Below are 19,776 nucleotides of genomic sequence, written 5' to 3'. Positions count from 1 at the left end.
GCGGTGCGATTTTCACGCACGGTTGCTAGGAGACGATCAGGATGGAGACCCGATCATTATTATATTATATTATATGCTTATAAGGGAAAATAATAGCATTCTTAATACAGAATGCATAGTACAATAGGGCTGGAGGGGTTAAAAAAAACCCCAAAAAATTATTTAACTCACCTTAATCCACTTGTTCGCGCAGCCTGGCTTCTCTTCTGTCTTCTTCTTTGCTGTGCACAGGAAAAGGTCCTGTGGTGACATCACTGCGCTCATCACATGGTCTGTCACATGATCCATCACATGGTAAAAAATGTGATGAGCGCAGTGACGTCATTAAAGGTCCTATTCCTCAAAGATGAAGACAGAAGAGAAGCCGGGCTGCGCGAACAAGTGGATGAGGTGAGTTAAATTTTATTTTATTTTTTTAACCCCTCCAGCCCTATTGTACTATGCATTCTGTATTAAGAATGCTATTATTTTCCCTTATAACCATGTTATAGGGGGAAAATAATAAAATCTACACAACACCTAACCCAAACGTTCGGGTTTGGGTACCAAACATGCCGATTTTTGTCACGTGCGTGCAAAATGCATTACAATGTTTTGCACTAGCGTGAAAAAATTGCACATTTTCCCGCGACGCACCCGAAAGAGGCCTAAGGGGTACTGTCATGCGTCCTTGCTCTCTTTTTGTTTGGTGGGGCAGGGATGTACATTGGTGCTCTAATTTCCATATATTATTATTTTCATTTTCTATTATTTGTTTTTGGGTAATAATCTATATACTTCTATATAGATTACTATCCTGTGTAGATCTTTTGGTCTGTCTTATGACACACATTGAATTTGCTTCTCACCAGGTTGGCTATGGGTTTAGGTATCAGAGACTTTCTGACCATATATGCTAAGCAGGAACCGGCTTAGCTACTATCTCAATAGGAGATCTCTTTGAAACATAGAGTATTTTATTTGAATTATTTGCCTAATTTGTAGTGTTTTACTTCCAGGTCACCGGTATCAACTCACTTCTGGGTCGCTGGTATTTATACCACCAGGAGCATGCCAGTTTACTTATACCCAATGAAGGCGACCCCTGCTGCCAAAAGGTGTCATATTTTTATTCACTGCACTTTTATTATATTTAATACATTTTTAAAGTTTCATCCAGTTCAGTGCCCCGTGAATCCTTTTCTCTAGCATCCTGATTACAATCTGGTCTTATGATTTCCTTAGTAAGTGTTATGATGTCACTATTGTGTCTTATGACATCATTTGGAAGTATTTTGATGTCACTATCATATTGTTTATCATAAGCCTTATGACGTCACAATTATGTTTTATGATGTCACAATCATGGGTGCTGTCATATTCAAGTCTCATGATGTCATCATCATGTCACATTAATGCTTTCTAATCAATTCATAGTCACATGACTTATGATGTCACTATAGTGAATTATAATGTGATAGTCATTTATTATGATATTCATCTTTTAATATCATAATCAAGATTTCTGATGTTGTGAGGGAAGGCATAAGGGCACCCATTATCTAGATGTGTTCATTATAACAAAATCTTACAATCATTTTGTAGTTATGTCCTAATCATGTCTTAGTATTTCATAATCAAGTATTATGATGTCACTAAGTTTTATTATGTCATAGTACTTTTTTTGATGGCATGGTCATTTATTATGTCATAGATATAATGTTGCAGTCATTTATTATATGACATTACAATTATGTCTCATGATGCCATATTCATGTCTTATGATATCTATTAGGTCAAGTCTAATGATGTCATATTCAAGCTGTCTGGTTCCATGATCAATGTCAATCCTTATGATGTCACAGTCTTGCCTTTTGATTTCATAATCATTTCTTGGTATATTCCAATCAAGTCTTATGATGTTACTGTCAGGTGTAATCATGTTATCATAATAATATATTACGGTGTCAAAATCTGTCTTACACAAATGTCTTACAATGTCAGTCATGTCTTGAATAAAGAGTCCTGCAGTAATTCCTGGCAGAAGGACAGCTTTGCTATGTGAGCTACTCAAACATACTTGTTTACAACACAGTTACTTTCTCAAACTGTCTCACGGTGTTCATTCTTTCTGTCTTCATTTAAAGGGGCTGTGCAGCATTTAAACATGGCCGCTTTCTTCCAAAAACAGCATCACACCTATCCATTTTGCATCTGTTATTACAACTCGGCTCCATTGATGTTAATTTGGAAGAGTCATTCACCGATCCATTGCAAAAAAACAAGCACTACTATATTTTGGCGCTCCAAAACCCAGTCACGGCAAACTTGAGTGTCAAACTTCTTTTATTCCAGTCATTTAGTCTCATCTACCTCAACCCATTCCCCTTTCTCTCCGCCCCCCCCCCCCTTCTCTGCATACCAGCGGTCACATGTCCCAATCCAAGACATGTGACCTCATTATGCGATCATATGACCTAGGTCCTTAAAGGGAACCTGTCATCTGGATTTTGTGTATAGAGCTGAGGACATGGGCTGCTAGATGGCCGCTAGCACATCCGCAATACCCAGTCCCCATAGCTCTGTGTGCTTTTATTGTGTAAAAAAAAACTGATTTGATACATATGCAAATTACCCTGAGATGAGTCAGAGCTTGAAAATATGACTCTTCTCTGTTCACACAAGTAAGATATTACACTTTTATGTTAATTTGCATAACAGACGGGAAGTACAAAATTAAAAGTGTAATTGATATGTTTAGGGTAACACATTGAACATTTAGAAACGCTCAGTGAGGGTAGCATAGTAGAGGTGACAGGTTCCCTTTAACCCAGACCGAAGGTCCTTTTAAATGCCCCAAAAATTTATATATTGTTAATAAAACATATAGCTACAAGATTTGAATACAATTACACATTAAAACATTTTTAATTGAGCAAATGCATTTTAAACTGTATGCTTTGAATCATTGTCCATGAAAAAACTAGGGGTGTTTCCTGAATACCAACCCCACCCCCTCATGCGGTTTTCTGGCGTTTTTTTTACACTATATATACCCCCTTATGTACCTTAAGTTTGTATCCAGTTATCCAACCTGAGGAAGGGGATCTTAATTCCCCGAAACGCGTTGTTTTTAAAAAATAACCTTTTTATTGGAATAAAAGAAGGTTGAGACTCAAGTTTGCCGTGACTAGGTTTTGGAGCGCCGAAAAGCAGAATCTCTCTTTCCCTTCATGCAACGACCAGTGTAGAGGGACCGGACATCCTTCTACATTGGATCCTCATCCTGCGCCTGCACACCCAAAAGGCAATCAAGCCTTGTTTGATATGACTTCAGTAAAGTTGTGCCTACTATAGCACAACCCTAAAAGGTGAGCCTCTAATCACAAAGCATTTCTGTCCTGTCCATAAACTAGGACATACTACCGTATTGTGCGCTATTTTCTTGAGCCCTAGGCATGTCCACTCCGCATTGAATCTACTATATTTTGTGTCACTCCTATTACCCCCCCTATTGTAGCTCTTGTGAGCGGGGCTGTCATACCTATCTTTTGAATTGTCGATTGCTGTGTAATGTGTACATTTGTTCACATACCGTATGTACCCTATGATTTGTAAAGTGCTGTGGAATATGTTGGCACAATATAAGTAATGATTTTTATTAATGATAATAATGCTGAGAGATGTAATGTGAGGACCAGTGGCGGATTATAATTGGGGCATTTGGGTCTGTGGCCCCGGGCCCGGCATCACGGGGGGGCCCAACGCCGACCCAAACGCCCACAAACAGGAGAACATAGTTCCCTGCCCTGCCGCCGTCCGCCGATCACCGCCAGAGGCTTCAGGCCTAGTAGGCCTGAAGCCTATGCGGTAGTAAAATCCCGACACAGGAGGGCGTGATGACATCATCGCGCCATGCCTGTGCCCGGACGCAGCACACTGACGTGTGTGCAGCGTGCCTGGCGCCTGCACCATTTACGAGTGAGCGCCGACTGGGACACAGGTAAGTATTAGCTTTTATTTTTTTATTTTTTGTGTGCCAACTTTGGGGCACATTACTGAAGGGACAGTGGGGTGCAAACTACTAGTGTGGGGGACAATTAATACTGTGGGGGCAAATTAGTCTGGTGGAAATTACTATATGGGGGCAGTGTGGTGGAAATTACTATATGGGGGCAGTGTGGTGGAAATTACTATATGGGGCAGTGTGGTGGAAATTACTATATGGGGCAGTGTGGGGGAAATTACTATGTGGGGCAGTGTGGGGGAAATTACTATGTGGGGCAGTGTGGGGGAAATTACTGTATGGGGCAGTGTGGTAGAAATTACTATATGGGGCAGTGTGGTGGAAATTACTATATGGGGCAGTGTGGGGGAAATTACTGTATGGGGCAGTGTGGTAGAAATTACTGTATGGGGCAGTGTGGGGGAAATTACTATATGGGAGCAGTGTGGTGGAAATTACAGTATGGGGATAGTGTGGGGGAAATAACGATATGGGGCAGTGTGGGGGTGTTTCTATTAGGGGACATTATTTTTGGGGACACTATACAGCCATTATTACCTGGAGCACAATATAAGATGTTATTATTACACGGGGTACTCTAGGGGACATTATAATTGCTGTAGACGCTTTAGGGACCTTTGGGGTAATTTATCAAACTGATGTAAAGTAGAACTGGGTTAGTTACCCATTGCAACAGATTTCACCTTTCATTTCTGATAGCTCCTTTGGAAAATGAAAGGTGGAATCTGATTGGTTGCTATGTTGTACTTTACACCAGTTTGATAAATGACCCCAATTATGAGAACTCTAACATGTCTGTGTAACAAAATCTGTAGAGACGAGATGCGGCTGAAAGAATTAGTCATGGCGGTCTGGGTCAAACGGAGGAGAAGAGGAAAGAGAAGGTTTATATAACAGGGGATGTCACTGGATGTAACAGGTATGTGGTGCTGTATTCCCCTATATGTAGAGCTGGCCCACTACTGTGACCTACGTCTCATCTTCTCATTCAAGTCTTTTTTTATCACAATCATATGTATTTTTTAAATTTGACAACAATTTTTTTTTATTTGTCACCTGCAGTCCTATGTAACAGCCTAGATAACAGTGATAACTTTCTGTGTACAGATAATGTAGTAGATGTTCCATGCAGTCCTATGTAACACCCCACATAACACAATAGTTCACTGTGTTATGTGGGGTGTTACATAGGACTGCAGGTAACATCTATGACATCTGTAGTCAGAGAATTATGAGATGGTAGGGGTCAGACTCTTGGCACCCCTAATCAGCTGTTTGAGGAGACCGCGATGTCTCAGTGAGCGCCGCAGCCTATTTGCTCCTTACCAAGCTCAGCTCTGTCCATTTGATAGCCCTGCGCTTAGTATTACAGCTCAGACCCAATCACTCAGATGGGACAAAGCTGCACCTAGACCATGTGAACGATGTCATATGGCCTAGGAAGAGACTTTGGCGCTTACGAAGAACCGTAGCCTCTTCATACAGAAAATAAATAAGAATAAAATGGAGGGGGGGGGGGGAGTGAATTGGGAAGACAGCCCGGGCCTATCATGCACTTAATCCGCCCCTAGTGAGGACCTTCTGATTGTCTACTAGTCATAGCTGATGACCGGTTAAACATGTTTTTGGGCATGTTGCCTACGAGGCAAAAGACATGCAAGTAAAATGTGCATTTAAAATAACATTAATATACTGTACATTTCTTAAAAATATAAGCCAAAATTGCTGTCAATTGTCAAAGTAACATATACAATAAAGGGGATTACTACATGTAATATAAGGGCAAGTCTAATAATACTACTACTATAGCAATTGCAATAATTCTATAGTTTTCTTTTTAGCACACAAAACTTTACAATTAGGGGAAGCAGAAAACAAAAATGTTCAAATCATTATACACAAATACGGTATGAACAAAAACATCTACTGATAATGAAACAGAAGGTGAAAGAACCCTGCCTGGTTCAGCTAAAGTTGTCTCACCATGCTGGAGCTGACACTGTCTATCTCCTGCTTCCCAAGGAAGCCCTCTGTGATCTTGATTATGTTGGGAAAAGCATTACGGAAGGTTGACACATATCCTTGAAGACTAAATTCAGTCGTAGTCCACTTAACATCAGCGGGGTCCATTTTTCCAGGTTGCTGTAATGTATGCACAGGTCATGCTCTGTGAAAAAAATGCGAGCAGGAAGTCTTAAAAAAAAAAATATATAAAACCTGCAAATAGGCGGAGTTCTCTTTGTTTTAACCCCTTTCTGTCTTGAGACTGAAACAGCACATAACATTGTTTTATCTTTAGAAAATCGGAATTCAGAAATGATTTTATAAAATCTTTAGCTATTAACTCTTTCAGGGAACCTGCTATAGAGATAGACAAGTGCAGAACAAATCTGGTTCCTATTGGTTCCTGTTTATATTATGTCTAGGTCCATGAAACAGAAATGACTCTCTTAGATTAGAGATCCATCTATATAAAGTCACTTCAAATGTAGAATTATTCCAATTCACCGGTTCTGATCTATTTTACTGCTGAAAGAGTGCGGCTGCATTTGTGTTGGTTTGTTTATGAGTTGTAATTACAGTAGATTCGCTCCTAACAAGCTTTATTCACTTTGACAAAAGGTGCTAAGGCTAAGTTCAAATAAAATTTGAGCTCTTCTTTAACCCTAACCAAATGTTTGCTTATACAGTTCCTCTCAGTGTATTGCTGGGATGGCACGGGCAGCAGGAGCGGGCACCGCAAACTACACACAGAGCATCGACTCAAGGAGCATATTATCCTTCCTCGCCGCCCGCCTGGCTGAAGAATGGTCATCTGCCCTGCTGACAGCAAGTGCAGTGGCACTAGTGAGTGCAGCCCCCGGCCCAGACTGAAGGACTGCTCCTGACCAGGGAGGGAGGGGGGCTTATAGACACACTGTCCTCTATGAGCCTCCCACCCCCGAGTCCTCTATGAGCCCCCCAACCCCTAATGTCCCCCTCATTCCCCCATAATCCCCAGTGGGGGAAGAATAGGAGGAAAGCACACTGTCCTGAGCATTTTGGGGGGCATTAGGGGTGGGAGGGGCTTGTAGAGGACTCGGGGTGGGGAGGCTCATAGAGGACAGTGTACCGGGCATTTGGGGGGCATTAGGGGTTGGATAACCCCTCTAACTCCTTGCTGCTGATGCTGAGTGTGCACACTCAGCATCAGCAGCAAGGAGTTAAAGGGGTTTGAGCAGTGGCATACTGCAACCATTTCGGGTAAGAGAAGTGATGACAAAATGGCGCTGGTAGCAAAGGGGTTCAATATGTGGGGGATGGCCTACGTCTGGCTTTAGCACAGTGGACACAGGCAGGAGGAGCGATGTGTATGCGGGCTTCTGCCCTGCACTCGTTCAGCTGTGCTCGCATACATATCGCGCCCTGTGTCCACTGTCCTGTGCCCAATCTGCTAAAGCCTGACACAGCCCATCTATGCCTGGCTTTACCAAAGCAGACAGTCAGGAGTAGTTATGTGATCATATTTATTGTATGTATGTGTGTTTCTGTCCCTGTGTCTGTGTTTGTGTCACCATCACCATGCCCACAGTGTTCCTATGTCTTGACGCAGCTGCATCAGGACGTTCTGTGCGGGCAAGAGAAAGAAGAAGGAAGAGGAGGCAGAGATGCCAGCATGGAGTCCGTGGGAGAGGCACAGGGAGGCACACTAAGGACACAGGTAACACTACCACATGGTCTACACTAGTGTTATCTGTGGTTTTACATAGGACTGCAGGTAACTACCACATTATCAGCACTAGTGCTATCTGTGGTTTTACATAGGACTGCAGGTAACACTACTACATTTTCGGTAATCAGAGAGCCATCACTGTGTTATTTGTGGTGTTACAAAGGACTACAGGTGACATCTACTACATTATCTGTATTCAGAGAGTTATCACTGTGTTATTTGTAATGTTACATAGGACTGCAGATAAAACTTTTATGGAATATCCACAGGAACCCCATAGATTCAGATACCACAGGGCTTTGTTTCTACGGCATTCCCTTTGCCGCAAAACTGACCTGTGCCCTTCATTCTCTGGGTCAGTATGAATACTTACGAACGTAATTTGATGTATTATTTTGGCCAAATAAGGCCAATTTGTTATATGTATTATTTATGATCACATGCATTGTTCGTTCACTGTATATTCACTGTATTATGTTCAATTGATGTTAATCTATTTTTGATTGATGCCCTTATTTAAAGTGTGTCTGTAACACATGTGCACTGTGCTTGATAAAGACAGCAACAAGCTGTTGAAACGTCGCCTGATTTTGGGTCCAATAAACCTTCCACTTTTGAATTGATCTGGAGTGCTGCTGGCTATTTTTCATTTCTACTACATTGGACCAAGGTGCTGGTCCACACTGGCCGGACGTGCACCCCCTGCTTATACAGTGTGCTGCTTCCTCACTTTCTTCAAATTACTTACGAACGTATGTATACATTTCTTTATTGGCAAATGGGGGTGTGGCAGGGGAGGAGCCAGGACAGGAGGTGGGATGGGCCAGGGGTAGGTGGTGGGCCCAATTCAGATTCTTGCTATGTGGCCCAATCATTTCTATGTACGCCCCTGCATATGACGTAATAGTACATCATAGTGGGAGTTGACTTCCCGTAATTTGATGTACTATTACATCATGCTGATCAGGCAAGCACCGCTCCGGTGCCCCCCCGATCAATGCGGGGGCCCAACAGTCACTGATAGCCAGGCCCCTGCTGTATCCACCAGCATCTCTGTAAAAGCTGATGCCTGCAGATTAACACTTTCTAGCGCTGACTGCAGCATAGAAGGTGTTTGTGGTGGATGAGGATCTCCATCGGGTCCCCGCGCTGTGGTGACGGGGACCCAATGGGTGCCTGAGAAATTCAGCCCCAGGCATATTATGTATTGTCGCATTCGTAATGACCAGCTCTATAAATATATCACATAATCTACCCCGTCAGATAAACACCATAAAAAAAAACTGCCAAAAAAAGCAATTTTTTTGTCACTTTACATCACAAAAAGTGGAGCAACAAGCGATCAAAAAGGCGTATGCCTCCCAAAATAGTACCAATCAAACCGTCACTTCATCTAGCAAAAAATTAGAATAATCGGCCAAAAAATTTAAAACTATGGCTCTCAGAATATGGAGACACTAAAACATAATTTTTTTCATTTCAAAAATGCTTTTATTGTGTGAAAATAAAAAAAGAAATAAAAAAGTAGACATATTAGGTAGCGCCACATCTGTAACGACCAGCTGTAAAAAAATATCACATGACTTAACCCCTCAAGTAAACACCGTAAACAAAATAAAGACTGTGCCAAAAAAGCTATTTTTTGTCACCTTACAGCACAAAAGGTATAATACCAAGCGATCAAAACGTCATATGCCCCCCAAAACAGTGCCAATCAAATCGTCACCTCATCCTGCAAAAAATGATCCCCTACATAAAACAATCACTCAAAAAAAAAATATATATATGGCTCCCAGAATATGGAGACAATAAAAAAATGAATTATCTTTCAAAACTGCTTTATTATGTAAAACTGAAACAAATAAAGTAGACATATTTGTTATCATCGCGTCCCTAACAACCTACATGATCTAACCTATCAGATGAACATTGTAAAAAAAACAAAAAATAAAAACTGTGCCAGAACAGCAATTTTTTTGTTACCTTGCCTCACAAAAAGCGTAATATAGATCGATCAAAAATCATATGTACCCCAAAATATCAATAAAACTCTCACCTTATCCCGTAGTTTCCAAAATGGAGTCACTTTTTGGCAGTTTCTACTGTAGGGGTGCATCAGTGAGGCTTCAAATGGGACATGGTGTCTAAAAATCAGTCCAGCAAAATCTGCCTTCCAAAAAATATGCAGCGTTCCTTTTCTTATGTGCCTTGCCGTGTGCCCATACAGCAGTTTACGACCACATATAGGGTGTTTCTGTAAACCGCAGAATCAGGGTAATAAATATTGAGTTTTGTTTGGCTGTGGAATTTTCCTTTAATTCATGTGGACTACCTAAAGGGTTAACTTTGTAAAATCAGTTTTGAATAACTTGAGGGGTGTTGTTTCAAAAATGGGGTCATTTATTGTTGGTTTCTACTATGTAATCCCTACAAAGTGACTTCAGAACTGAACTGGTCCTTAAAAAGTGGGTTTTGGAAATTCTTAAAAATTTTAAGAATTGCTTCTAAAACTCTAAGCCTTCTAATGTCCAAAAAAATTTAATTACATTTTCAAAATGATGTTAACATAAAGCAGACATATGGAGAATGTTAAGTTATAAATATTGTAGGGATTTCCCAAATGGTAGCCTTCAGATAAATACACAGTAGCTTTTTAGTGGTGGAAATCAAAGTAATAAATGTCTTTTATTGTTGGCACACCACAATTCAACAGGCGGTAGTGGTCAGCTTACTTTAGCTGACACTTAAAGAAAAACAATTCGGTCTTGAATCTGAACAATCACATAGAAAGTTTTAGGGCACAATACCGTACTCGCCGCGGAGTGGATTGGAACCTTGCTTTGTCCTTTGTCTCTCTGCAGAGACCCTCTGGTTTTCACTCGGCTCCAAAAACACACAGCTACACAGAGCTCCATCAGCCAGGTAATCAACATCCCTGACCCTGCTGGCTGACTTTTTGTAAGCCCGTCAAAACCCGGCCTGGACCATGGGGAACAGCCGTTTTTGAGTTTTTCGCGGAACATACAAACATACATACATACACACATATATACATACATATATATGTCCTTTTTTATATATTTATAGATATAAAGAAGGACGTATGTATGTATGTATGTGTGTGTGTGTGTGTGTTCAGTAATCACTCTTAAAAGCAACCATCGATTTCAACAAAACTTGGTATACACAACCCTTGCTACCTTGAAAAAAATATTGTGGGGGTCACAGCTCTCTAGCATGTACCGTTCCTGAGATATTCCCAAAAAATGCTAATACATCACATGACATACATTAGCCAATAGAAGCCTGCAGGTCTTTCTCTTCATATCCCAACTGCCATACACATGGTCACATGTCCCTTATCAGCCAATAGAAGCTTGCAGGTCCTTAGTCTCCACATACACACAGTATAACCTAGCCATTTTTCTTCACTGCTGCAGGTCAGCTTTAAAGGGGCATGGCGCTATGGATGACACTGTTAGGCCCCTTTCACACGGGCGAGTTTTCCGTGCGGGTGCGATCCGTGCGGCGAACGTATGGCACCCGCACTAAATCCTGACCCGTTCATTTCTATGGGGCTGTGCACATGAGCGATGTTTTTAACGCATCACTTGTGCGTTCAGTTGAAATCGCAGCATGCTCTATATTTTCCGATTTTGACGTGACGCAGGCCCCATAGAAGTGAATGGGGTGTGTGAAAATCGGATGGCATCCGCAAGCAAGTACGGATGCCGTGCGATTTGCACGCATGGTTGCTAGGAGACCATCGGGATGGAGACCCGATCATTATTATTTTCCCTTATAACATGGTTATAAGGGAAAATAATAGCATTCTGAATACAGAATGCATAGTAAACCAGCGCTAGAGGGGTTACAAAAAATAAAAAATAATTTAACTCACCTTAGTCCACTTGCTCGCGAAGCTGGCATCTCCTTGTGTCTCCGCTGCTGATGAACAGGACCTGGGGTGAGCTACTCCATTAAATAGAGCTTAAGGACCTTCGATGACGTCACTCCGGTCATCACATGGTCTTTTACCATGGTGAATCACCATGGTAAAAGATCATGTGACGTACCATGTGATGACCGGAGTGACGTCATCGAAGGTCCTTAACCTGTATTTAATGGAGCAGCTCATCCCAGGTCCTGTTCATCAGCAGCGGAGACACAAGGAGATGCCGGGCTTCGCGATCGAGTGGACTAAGGTGAGTTAAATTTTTTTTTATTTTTTTTTAACCCCTCTAGCGCTGGTTTACTATGCGTTCTGTATTCAGAATGCTATTATTTTCCCTTATAACCATGTTATAAGGGAAAATAATACAATCTTCAGAACATCAATCCCAAGCCCGAACTTCTATGAAGAAGTTCGGGTTTGGGTACCAAACATGCGCGATTTTTCTCACGCGAGTGCAACGCATGACAATGTTTTGCACTTGCGCAGAAAAAATCGCGCATTTTCCCGCAACGCACCCGGCTCTTATCCGGGCAAAAAAACTCACGCCCGTGTGAAAGAGGCCTTAAGGGAGCGGAGTGCTGTGGAGGTCACAGTTCAGAGACAGGTAGGGTGGCCATTCAGGGCATCCTAAAAATAAGGACTTAAAAACCCCAGGTCCCGCTAAGCCACGCCCCCTCCCACTCCGCAGCCGACGGGGATTGAAAAAATGAAGGTAAAAATCAACTTCTGTCAGCTGCAGTGGATCAAGGGAGGGGGACTTTCTCCCTGCAGCTCATGCTCAGATAGCACAGTGCTGCTGTCTCAGAGTGAGCTGTTCAAACTAACATCCCTGTGTCCGTCCAGACCCTGCGCCGGACGGAGGACAGGGAGTCTGAAAGCCAGACTGTCCGGCCTAAAACCGGACCTCTGGCCACCATAGGGGCAGGCTGCTGTGGAGGTCACAGTTAAGGGGACCGTCTGGTATGGAGCTCAGTATTAAGGGGCAGATTGCTGTAGAGGCCACTGTTAAGGGAAATCACTGTAAGGGTCCATTCACACATCTGTGTGTGTTTTGCGGATTTACGGGTCCGCAAAACACGGACACCGGCAATGTGAGTTCCACATTTTGCAGACCGCACATCGCCGGCACTTAATAGAAAATGCCTATTCTTGTCCGCAATTGCAGACAAGAATAGGACATGTTCTATTTTTTTCGGGATCGGAATTGCAGACCAGGAAGTGCGGGTCCGCATTTCCGGATCTGGGCAGCACATCGTGTGGCCCCATAGAAATGAATGCGCCCACAATTCCATTCTGCAAAATGCGGAACGGAATTGCGGACGTGTGAATGGAGCCTTAAGGAGATGGGGTACTGTGGAGGTCACTAATGAAGGGGCAACTGCTGTGGAGGTCACTGTTAAAGGGGAAGGCTGCTGTGAAGGTCACTGTTAAGGGGGCAGGATGCTGTCGAGGTCACTGTTAAAAGGGCGTGATGCTGTCGAGGTCACTGATAAGGGGACGGGCATTGTGGAGGTCTCTGTTAAGGGGGACACGGAACTGTGGAGGTAACAGTTAAGGGGACAATCCGCTATGGAGGTCAGTGTAACGAGGCGGGGTGCTGTAGAGGTCACTGTTAAGGGGGCGGGCAGGCACTGTGGAGGTCTCTGGTAAGGGGCCAGGGAACTGTGGAGGTCACAGTTAAGGGGACGGTCCGCTATGGAGGTCAGTGTTAAGGGGCGGGGTGCTGTAGAGGTCACTGTTAAGGGGGATACTGTCGATATCTTTTAATGACATACACAAACATTAAATAGATGAAATATACCTGTGCGAAGCCGGGTTCTTCTGTTAGGATATGAGATAACATACTGTATGTAGCAATGTACTTGAAATATGGGAAGAGGAGGGAGACTTCGACACCAGACTCTGCCACAACCATACTTTCAAAGAAGATCCTGTACAAATGTAAAATTCTGTAATTGTTCTTCCACAGTGGAGGGTCCAAATAAAGTGACCAACTGTTAACTTGGTCTATGGATAATGCTATATAATAAGAGGGTAAATTTGGAATATTTAAGCCTCCAGAACAAAAGGGCGATTACCTCTGGGTTTGTGCCCCAAATGAAATTAAGCAAACATTAACTAACTGGTTTGGCATTGGGCTAAACTCTAAGGGCATTATGCTGGCACTCCCCTGGTATTCAACTTTTAACCCCTGTACAGGTATCTGGACTTCACTGCAGGGGGGTAACCAGACCGCTACCTCCTGAGATAGTTCCAGTATAGGTGACAGCTGACCCACTGAGGTCAGGGACTCTGGTGTGTTACCACCAAGAGCTTAGAATAACATGAACAAAAGATGTACCAAAACCGCAGGTATAGTTTGAACAGTCACTTAGGCTAATTCTGGTTTTGAAGTTCAGGCAGAACACTGGAAGTGTAGATGAATGCAGACACAGGATAGACTGGCAGGCAGGATAGTAGTGCAGTGTTTGGCAGGAATACAGACTAAGCAGACAGACTGGGTAAACTAAACACAAACAAAACTAAGCTTGACTAGAAAGCACAGGAATACACAGGCAGGATGGGGCAGGCTAGGAGTAGACCAGGAACACAAACAGGATATAACACAGTATAAATGCAGATAAATTCCACCTTCAGCACTATACTTCATAACACCTTTGCTAGTCACCAGGGAACCTAAAGCTCAGGCAGCCTCCAGCAGGAGAGAGTGAATTAAATACCTAAGGATCAGTGTCGGACTGGGGTACCTAGGGTCCACCAGTGTAACTGATTCTAGGGGCCCACCTTAGGGCTCCTGCACACAAACTTATTTTTTTTCCATGTCCGTACCGTTCCCTTCACTTCAAAATGACTCTGTGTGCATGCTGTGTTTGTATGTCTGCATGGCCATTCTGGAAAATGATAGAACATGTCCTATTATCGTCCACATTACAGACAAGGATAGGACTGTTCTATTAGAGGCCGGCTGTTCTGTTCTGCATAATGTGGGATGCACACACCCGGTATCCATGTTTTGCAATTTACGGACAGTGATAACAGAAATATTAAAGATGAAGTATGGTAGCAGAAATTCACAGCAAAATGCACATACATGTGGCAGAATTTACACATACAGTCATGTGAAAAAATTAGGGCACCCTTTGAAAGCATGTGGTTTTTTGTAACATTTTTAATAAAAGGTTATTTCATCTCCGTTTCAACAATACAGAGAGATTAAAGTAATCCAACTAAACAAAGAAAACTGAAGAAAAGTCTTTTCAAGATCTTCTGTAAATGTCATTCTACAAAAATGCCTATTCTAACTGAGGAAAAAGATAGGACACCCTCACATGTATTCCCTCTTAAATTGGCTCAGATCTCACACAGGTATATCACACCAGGTGCACATAATTAGTAGATCGTTACTCTGCATGTTGAATGAGGCTTGCCCTATTTAAACCTCAGACATTTAGTTTGGTGTGCTCCTGACTGTTGAAGTGAGAGTGAGCACCATGGTGAGAGCAAAAGAGCTGTCAGAGGACTTCAGAAAAAAGATTGTAGCAGCCTATGAGTCTGGGAAGGGATTTAAAAAGATCTCAAAAGATTTTGAAATCAGCCATTCCACTGTCCGGAAGATAGTCTACAAGTGGAGGGCTTTCAAAACAACTGCCAACATGCCCAGGACTGGTCGCCCCAGCAAGTTCACCCCAAGAGCAGACCGCAAGATGCTAAAAGAGGTCTCCAAAAACCCTAAAGTGTCATCTCGAGAACTACAGCAGGCTCTGGCTACTGTTGATGTAGAAGTACATGCCTCTACAATCAGAAAGAGACTGTACAAGTTTAACTTGCATGGGAGGTGTGCAAGGAGGAAACCTTTGCTTTCCAAGAGAAACATCGAGGCCAGACTGACATTTGCCAGAGATAAAGTTGACAAAGACCAGGACTTCTGGAATAATGTTCTTTGGACAGATGAGTCCAAAATTGAATTATTTGGACACAACAGCAGAGGACATGTTTGGCGTAAACCAAACACAGCATTCCAAGAAAAGAACCTCATACCAACTGTGAAGCATGGAGGTGGAAGTGTCATGGTTTGGGGCTGCTTTGCTGCAGCAGGACCTGGTCAGCTCACCATCATAGAATCCACGATGAATTCTACTGTGTATCAGAAGGTGCTTGAAGAACATGTGAGACCATCAGTTAGAAAATTAAAGCTGAAGCGGAACTGGACCATGCAACATGACAATGACCCAAAACATACTAGTAAATCAACCAAAGATTGGCTGAAAAAGAAGAAATGGAGAGTCCTGGAATGGCCAAGTCAAAGTCCAGATTTGAATCCCATTGAGATGCTGTGGGGTGACTTGAAAAGGGCTGTACGTGCAAGAAACCCCTCAAACATCTCACAGCTGAAAAAGTTCTGCATTGAGGAGTGGGGTAAAATTTCCTCAGACCGATGTCGAAGACTGGTAGATGGCTACAAGAACCGTCTCACTGCAGTTATTTCAGCCAAAGGAGGTAACACTCGCTATTAGGGGCAAGGGTGTCCTATCTTTTTCCTCAGTTAGAATAGGCATTTTTGTAGAATGACATTTACAGAAGATCTTGAAAAGACTTTTCTTCAGTTTTCTTTGTTTAGTTGGATTACTTTAATCTCTCTGTATTGTTGAAACGGAGATGAAATAACCTTTTATTAAAAATGTTACAAAAAACCACATGCTTTCAAAGGGTGTCCTAATTTTTTCACATGACTGTATATGGATATCCTGCACTTAGGTCAGTCAGACACAAGACACATGCGCAGCGTCCCACTAGCTTATGTGGGAACTGCAAAAGCTTTTTGTCGTATTCTGTAATATCATGCTGCATTGTATTACCATGTGAAATCCCTTGTTACCAGGCTGTCAGGTGCATTACATACATCCACCACTAGATGGGGGTAGCACCACAGTATAAATAGTGTAGTTCAGGCCTAGTTAGGGGGTTGTTCAGAGTTGGAAGTGTGAAGGAGATGGAGTGAGGAGCTAAGGGGGAAGGAGAGGTCCCCTCTACCCTCAGCTCTCTCTGGAGCTCCACGTCCCAAAGAAGCCATCGTACACCTCAGTATCAAAGCCAGGAAGACAGGCAGAGGAAAGTCTACATTCTACCATTCACTCTTCAGGAGTAACAAGTGAACTTCTGGTCAAGTTTATTATTGGATAAAGACAAAGGAAAGACAAAGCCATTATTCTGGGCTCTAGGTGCCTTTGTATCTAGGTGAAGGACTTATTAGCTTCTGGCAGCCTCACCGTTATTCTAAGGACAGATACAACAGAAAACTTATCATTTGTGTAGAAGATCAAGACTGGAACTACCTCAACTGGGACTGAAGTAAGGCAAAGAGCTGTTTCTCAGTGAGTACATAACTACCCTAGCCTGACACATTACCACCAGCACAGCCTGTTACTGGGATTCATCACATCCTACTTGCATGTATACCAGAGACTGTTTTATTGCTGGATGTAAACTGTTATCCGGAACCTGGTTATAATAAAGTTTACCGTTGGATTTAAACCTGCCTCATTCTTCTAACTCCACACCACTACTACTCTCAACATTTTGCACCACCAAGGTGCTCGCGTCACGAGAATACCTAAGTCAGGGGCCCAGCCACACAAGCACTCAGAACCCATTCACCATCAAGGGAGCCTCAATCACCACCTGGCCTGTGTCCCCTGTAATAGAGTGTGCCCTGGAGAATTCAGTGATGTTCTCTCCTTTACTGCACTGCTGGCCCCGGGAGGCGACTGCTAAACCGTAAGTAACTGATGAACTGTATGTACATTCCGGCCCACCGTGCACCTCACGTGTTCTACCCCTGCGGACTGGCACGCTGCAAGTAAAAATTGGCGTCACAAACAGGATCAATATCCTCTGTGCCTTATAGAACAGGATCAATATCCTCTGTGCCTTAGGTGAATGAGCCCCAATTGTTTGACTGTTTGTACTGGGCTAAAGAACTGTTTAAACTGCTTAAAACTGCAAGGATACACTGTGCCAATCTACTGCTTTGAAATCGCACTTTTTCTACTGTGTGTAATCGCACAGTCGGAGGAGATTACCGGCAACTCAGAAAGCTCATTTGTTTTTCACCTGTCGTGTCATAGCTGTTGGACCTTTTCACATTCCCTATTCTTAAAGGTTTACTTTGGGTGTAAAAATAAAATAAAATCTGGCACAAAATATGTGTCAAACTAAAATTGAAATGCTTCCCTGTTAAGGGACCTGTGTCCACTCTTCTAGTTATCCTCTAACCACAGGATCAGGGATAACTAAGTGATCCGTGGGGGTCTGAACGCTGGAGCCCCCACGGATCCCTCTTCTTTATTTAGTGGCAGGTTGAGCATATCCCCTGCCTCTCAATCCATTCTCTATGGGGTCGCTGGAGATGGCAGAGTACAGCGCTGGCTATTTCCAGTGGTATCAAAGAGAATAACTGGAGCAGCAGGGCGTATGTGTGGCCTGCCACACTATCAAAAAGGGGGAACAGGACCCGTTCCTAGAATCAGTGGGGGTCTGAAACAAATGCGGTCACCGGGAGCAGGCAGTTCCGAGAACAGCCCGATGAAGGCCCCCGGCTCCTGTTCTCGGAACCGCCTGCTCCCGGTGACCGCATTTGTTTCAGACCGGCTCGCGGCGCAGGCACAGATAAGGGCTTACCTGTGCCTCGCCGGACTTGTGAGTTAAGATGGCAGCCCGCATGTGTTCGCGGGCGAACACGGCGAAATGGCCATCACTGCTAATCATAGAAACTAGAGCCTTCATCACTAAAATGAAATGGTAACAACAGACAGCCTTACCAGTGCCGTTTTCTAATTAAGAAAGACCTGCTATATAAATAATTGCAGACTTTATAAAATCAGTCAGACCATATTTAATTAAGACTTGGTCTAAGAAGCGACAGGAATGCATCTGGCGCTCTCATCCTACGCACCCTATCCAGTGGATCCAATAGACTGCTAGTGCAGCATCAGACAGTTGTCTCCCTTTAACAAGACCTACTTGATCCCAGTGTATGAGACCTGGTCGATGTCTTTGATTCTAATTTTGCTATAAATTCTGGGCTTGCTATTTAGTAGTCAGGCAGATCTGAAATGACTCTGGCAATGCAAACCTGCAGCCTCAACTTTACATAGTATATGAGTCTTTCATTTCTCCATAAATGATTACAATTGATTACAATCTGACTGTTGTTCAAAAGTCACGAAGCTAAACTGAGAGGTTTATATAGCCTAACAGTGATGGCTAGTTCGCATGCGAACATATGCAGGCTGCCATCTTTTTTCACAAGTCCGGCGAGGCACAGGTAAGTCCTTTCCTGTGCCTGCGCCGCAAGCCGGTCTGAAAACAAATGCGGTCACCGGGAGCAGGCAGTTCTGAGAACCACCCGATGAAGGCCCCCGGCGGCTGTTCTCGGAACTGCCTGCTCCCGCTGACCGCACTTGTTTTCAGACCGGCTCGTGCACAGGCACAGGTAAGGGCTTACCTGTGCCTCGCTGGACTTGTGAAAAAACATGGCAGCCCGCATATGTTTGCGGGCGAACAATGCGAACTGGCCATCACTATAGCCTAACGCTTTACACAGTAGAGGTTAAAGTTTACTTGTCCTCAGTAACTCTTCAGCTAAATGACAAGGTCTACCAAGTACAAAATTCTCATTATTTACCGGTATCTGACGAAAACAGCAGAAAATTATACAATATTTATCATTCTCCCGTAAAAGAATCCTGATAAATAGTTTCCTTTTTTAATAATGGCAACAATTAATGCTTTAGGACTATTGGCTGCTGTTCAGGGAAGGTCTTTGGGAAAAGCCTCAACTTCTCACAAAGATCTGCTTGTTCACTGCTCTAAATCTCATCCTAATTCCACTGTCTCCTTTATCCTTCCACACAATGACTTATAGAGAGGCAGTGATTTCCACAACTTGGAAAATATCACTGATTGGCCAATGTGCCGAGAAAGGTCGGATTTGCATGTAAAAGAGCTTAATTCTCATTGAAATTCCTCCCAAGTCCAAAACAAGAACTTTGAAGGCATCAAACCGTATGCTTGAAGAGTTTAACCAACTTCCCATGGGAGGAA

The 19,776-nt window shown here is 43.1% G+C and overlaps 1 protein-coding gene across 1 annotated transcript in view; it reads right to left on the bottom strand.

Annotated features, from left to right (window-relative positions):
• The window catches only part of LOC122929718, a 31,852-nt gene extending 25,692 nt beyond the window's left edge, over positions 1 to 6,160 (bottom strand). The window contains exon 1 of the mRNA XM_044283381.1: positions 5,990 to 6,160. Coding sequence (XP_044139316.1) covers positions 5,990 to 6,136 — 147 coding nt within the window. The 5' untranslated portion in view covers positions 6,137 to 6,160. The remainder of the gene's footprint in view (positions 1 to 5,989) is intronic.
• Positions 6,161 to 19,776: the final 13,616 nt, after the last annotated feature.

Source organism: Bufo gargarizans, chromosome 2 (genome assembly GCF_014858855.1).
Source record: "Bufo gargarizans isolate SCDJY-AF-19 chromosome 2, ASM1485885v1, whole genome shotgun sequence".
NCBI classification, from domain to species: domain Eukaryota; kingdom Metazoa; phylum Chordata; class Amphibia; order Anura; family Bufonidae; genus Bufo; species Bufo gargarizans.
The sequence above is the reverse complement of the archived record's forward strand: the minus strand, read 5'-3'. Positions and strand labels throughout refer to the sequence as shown.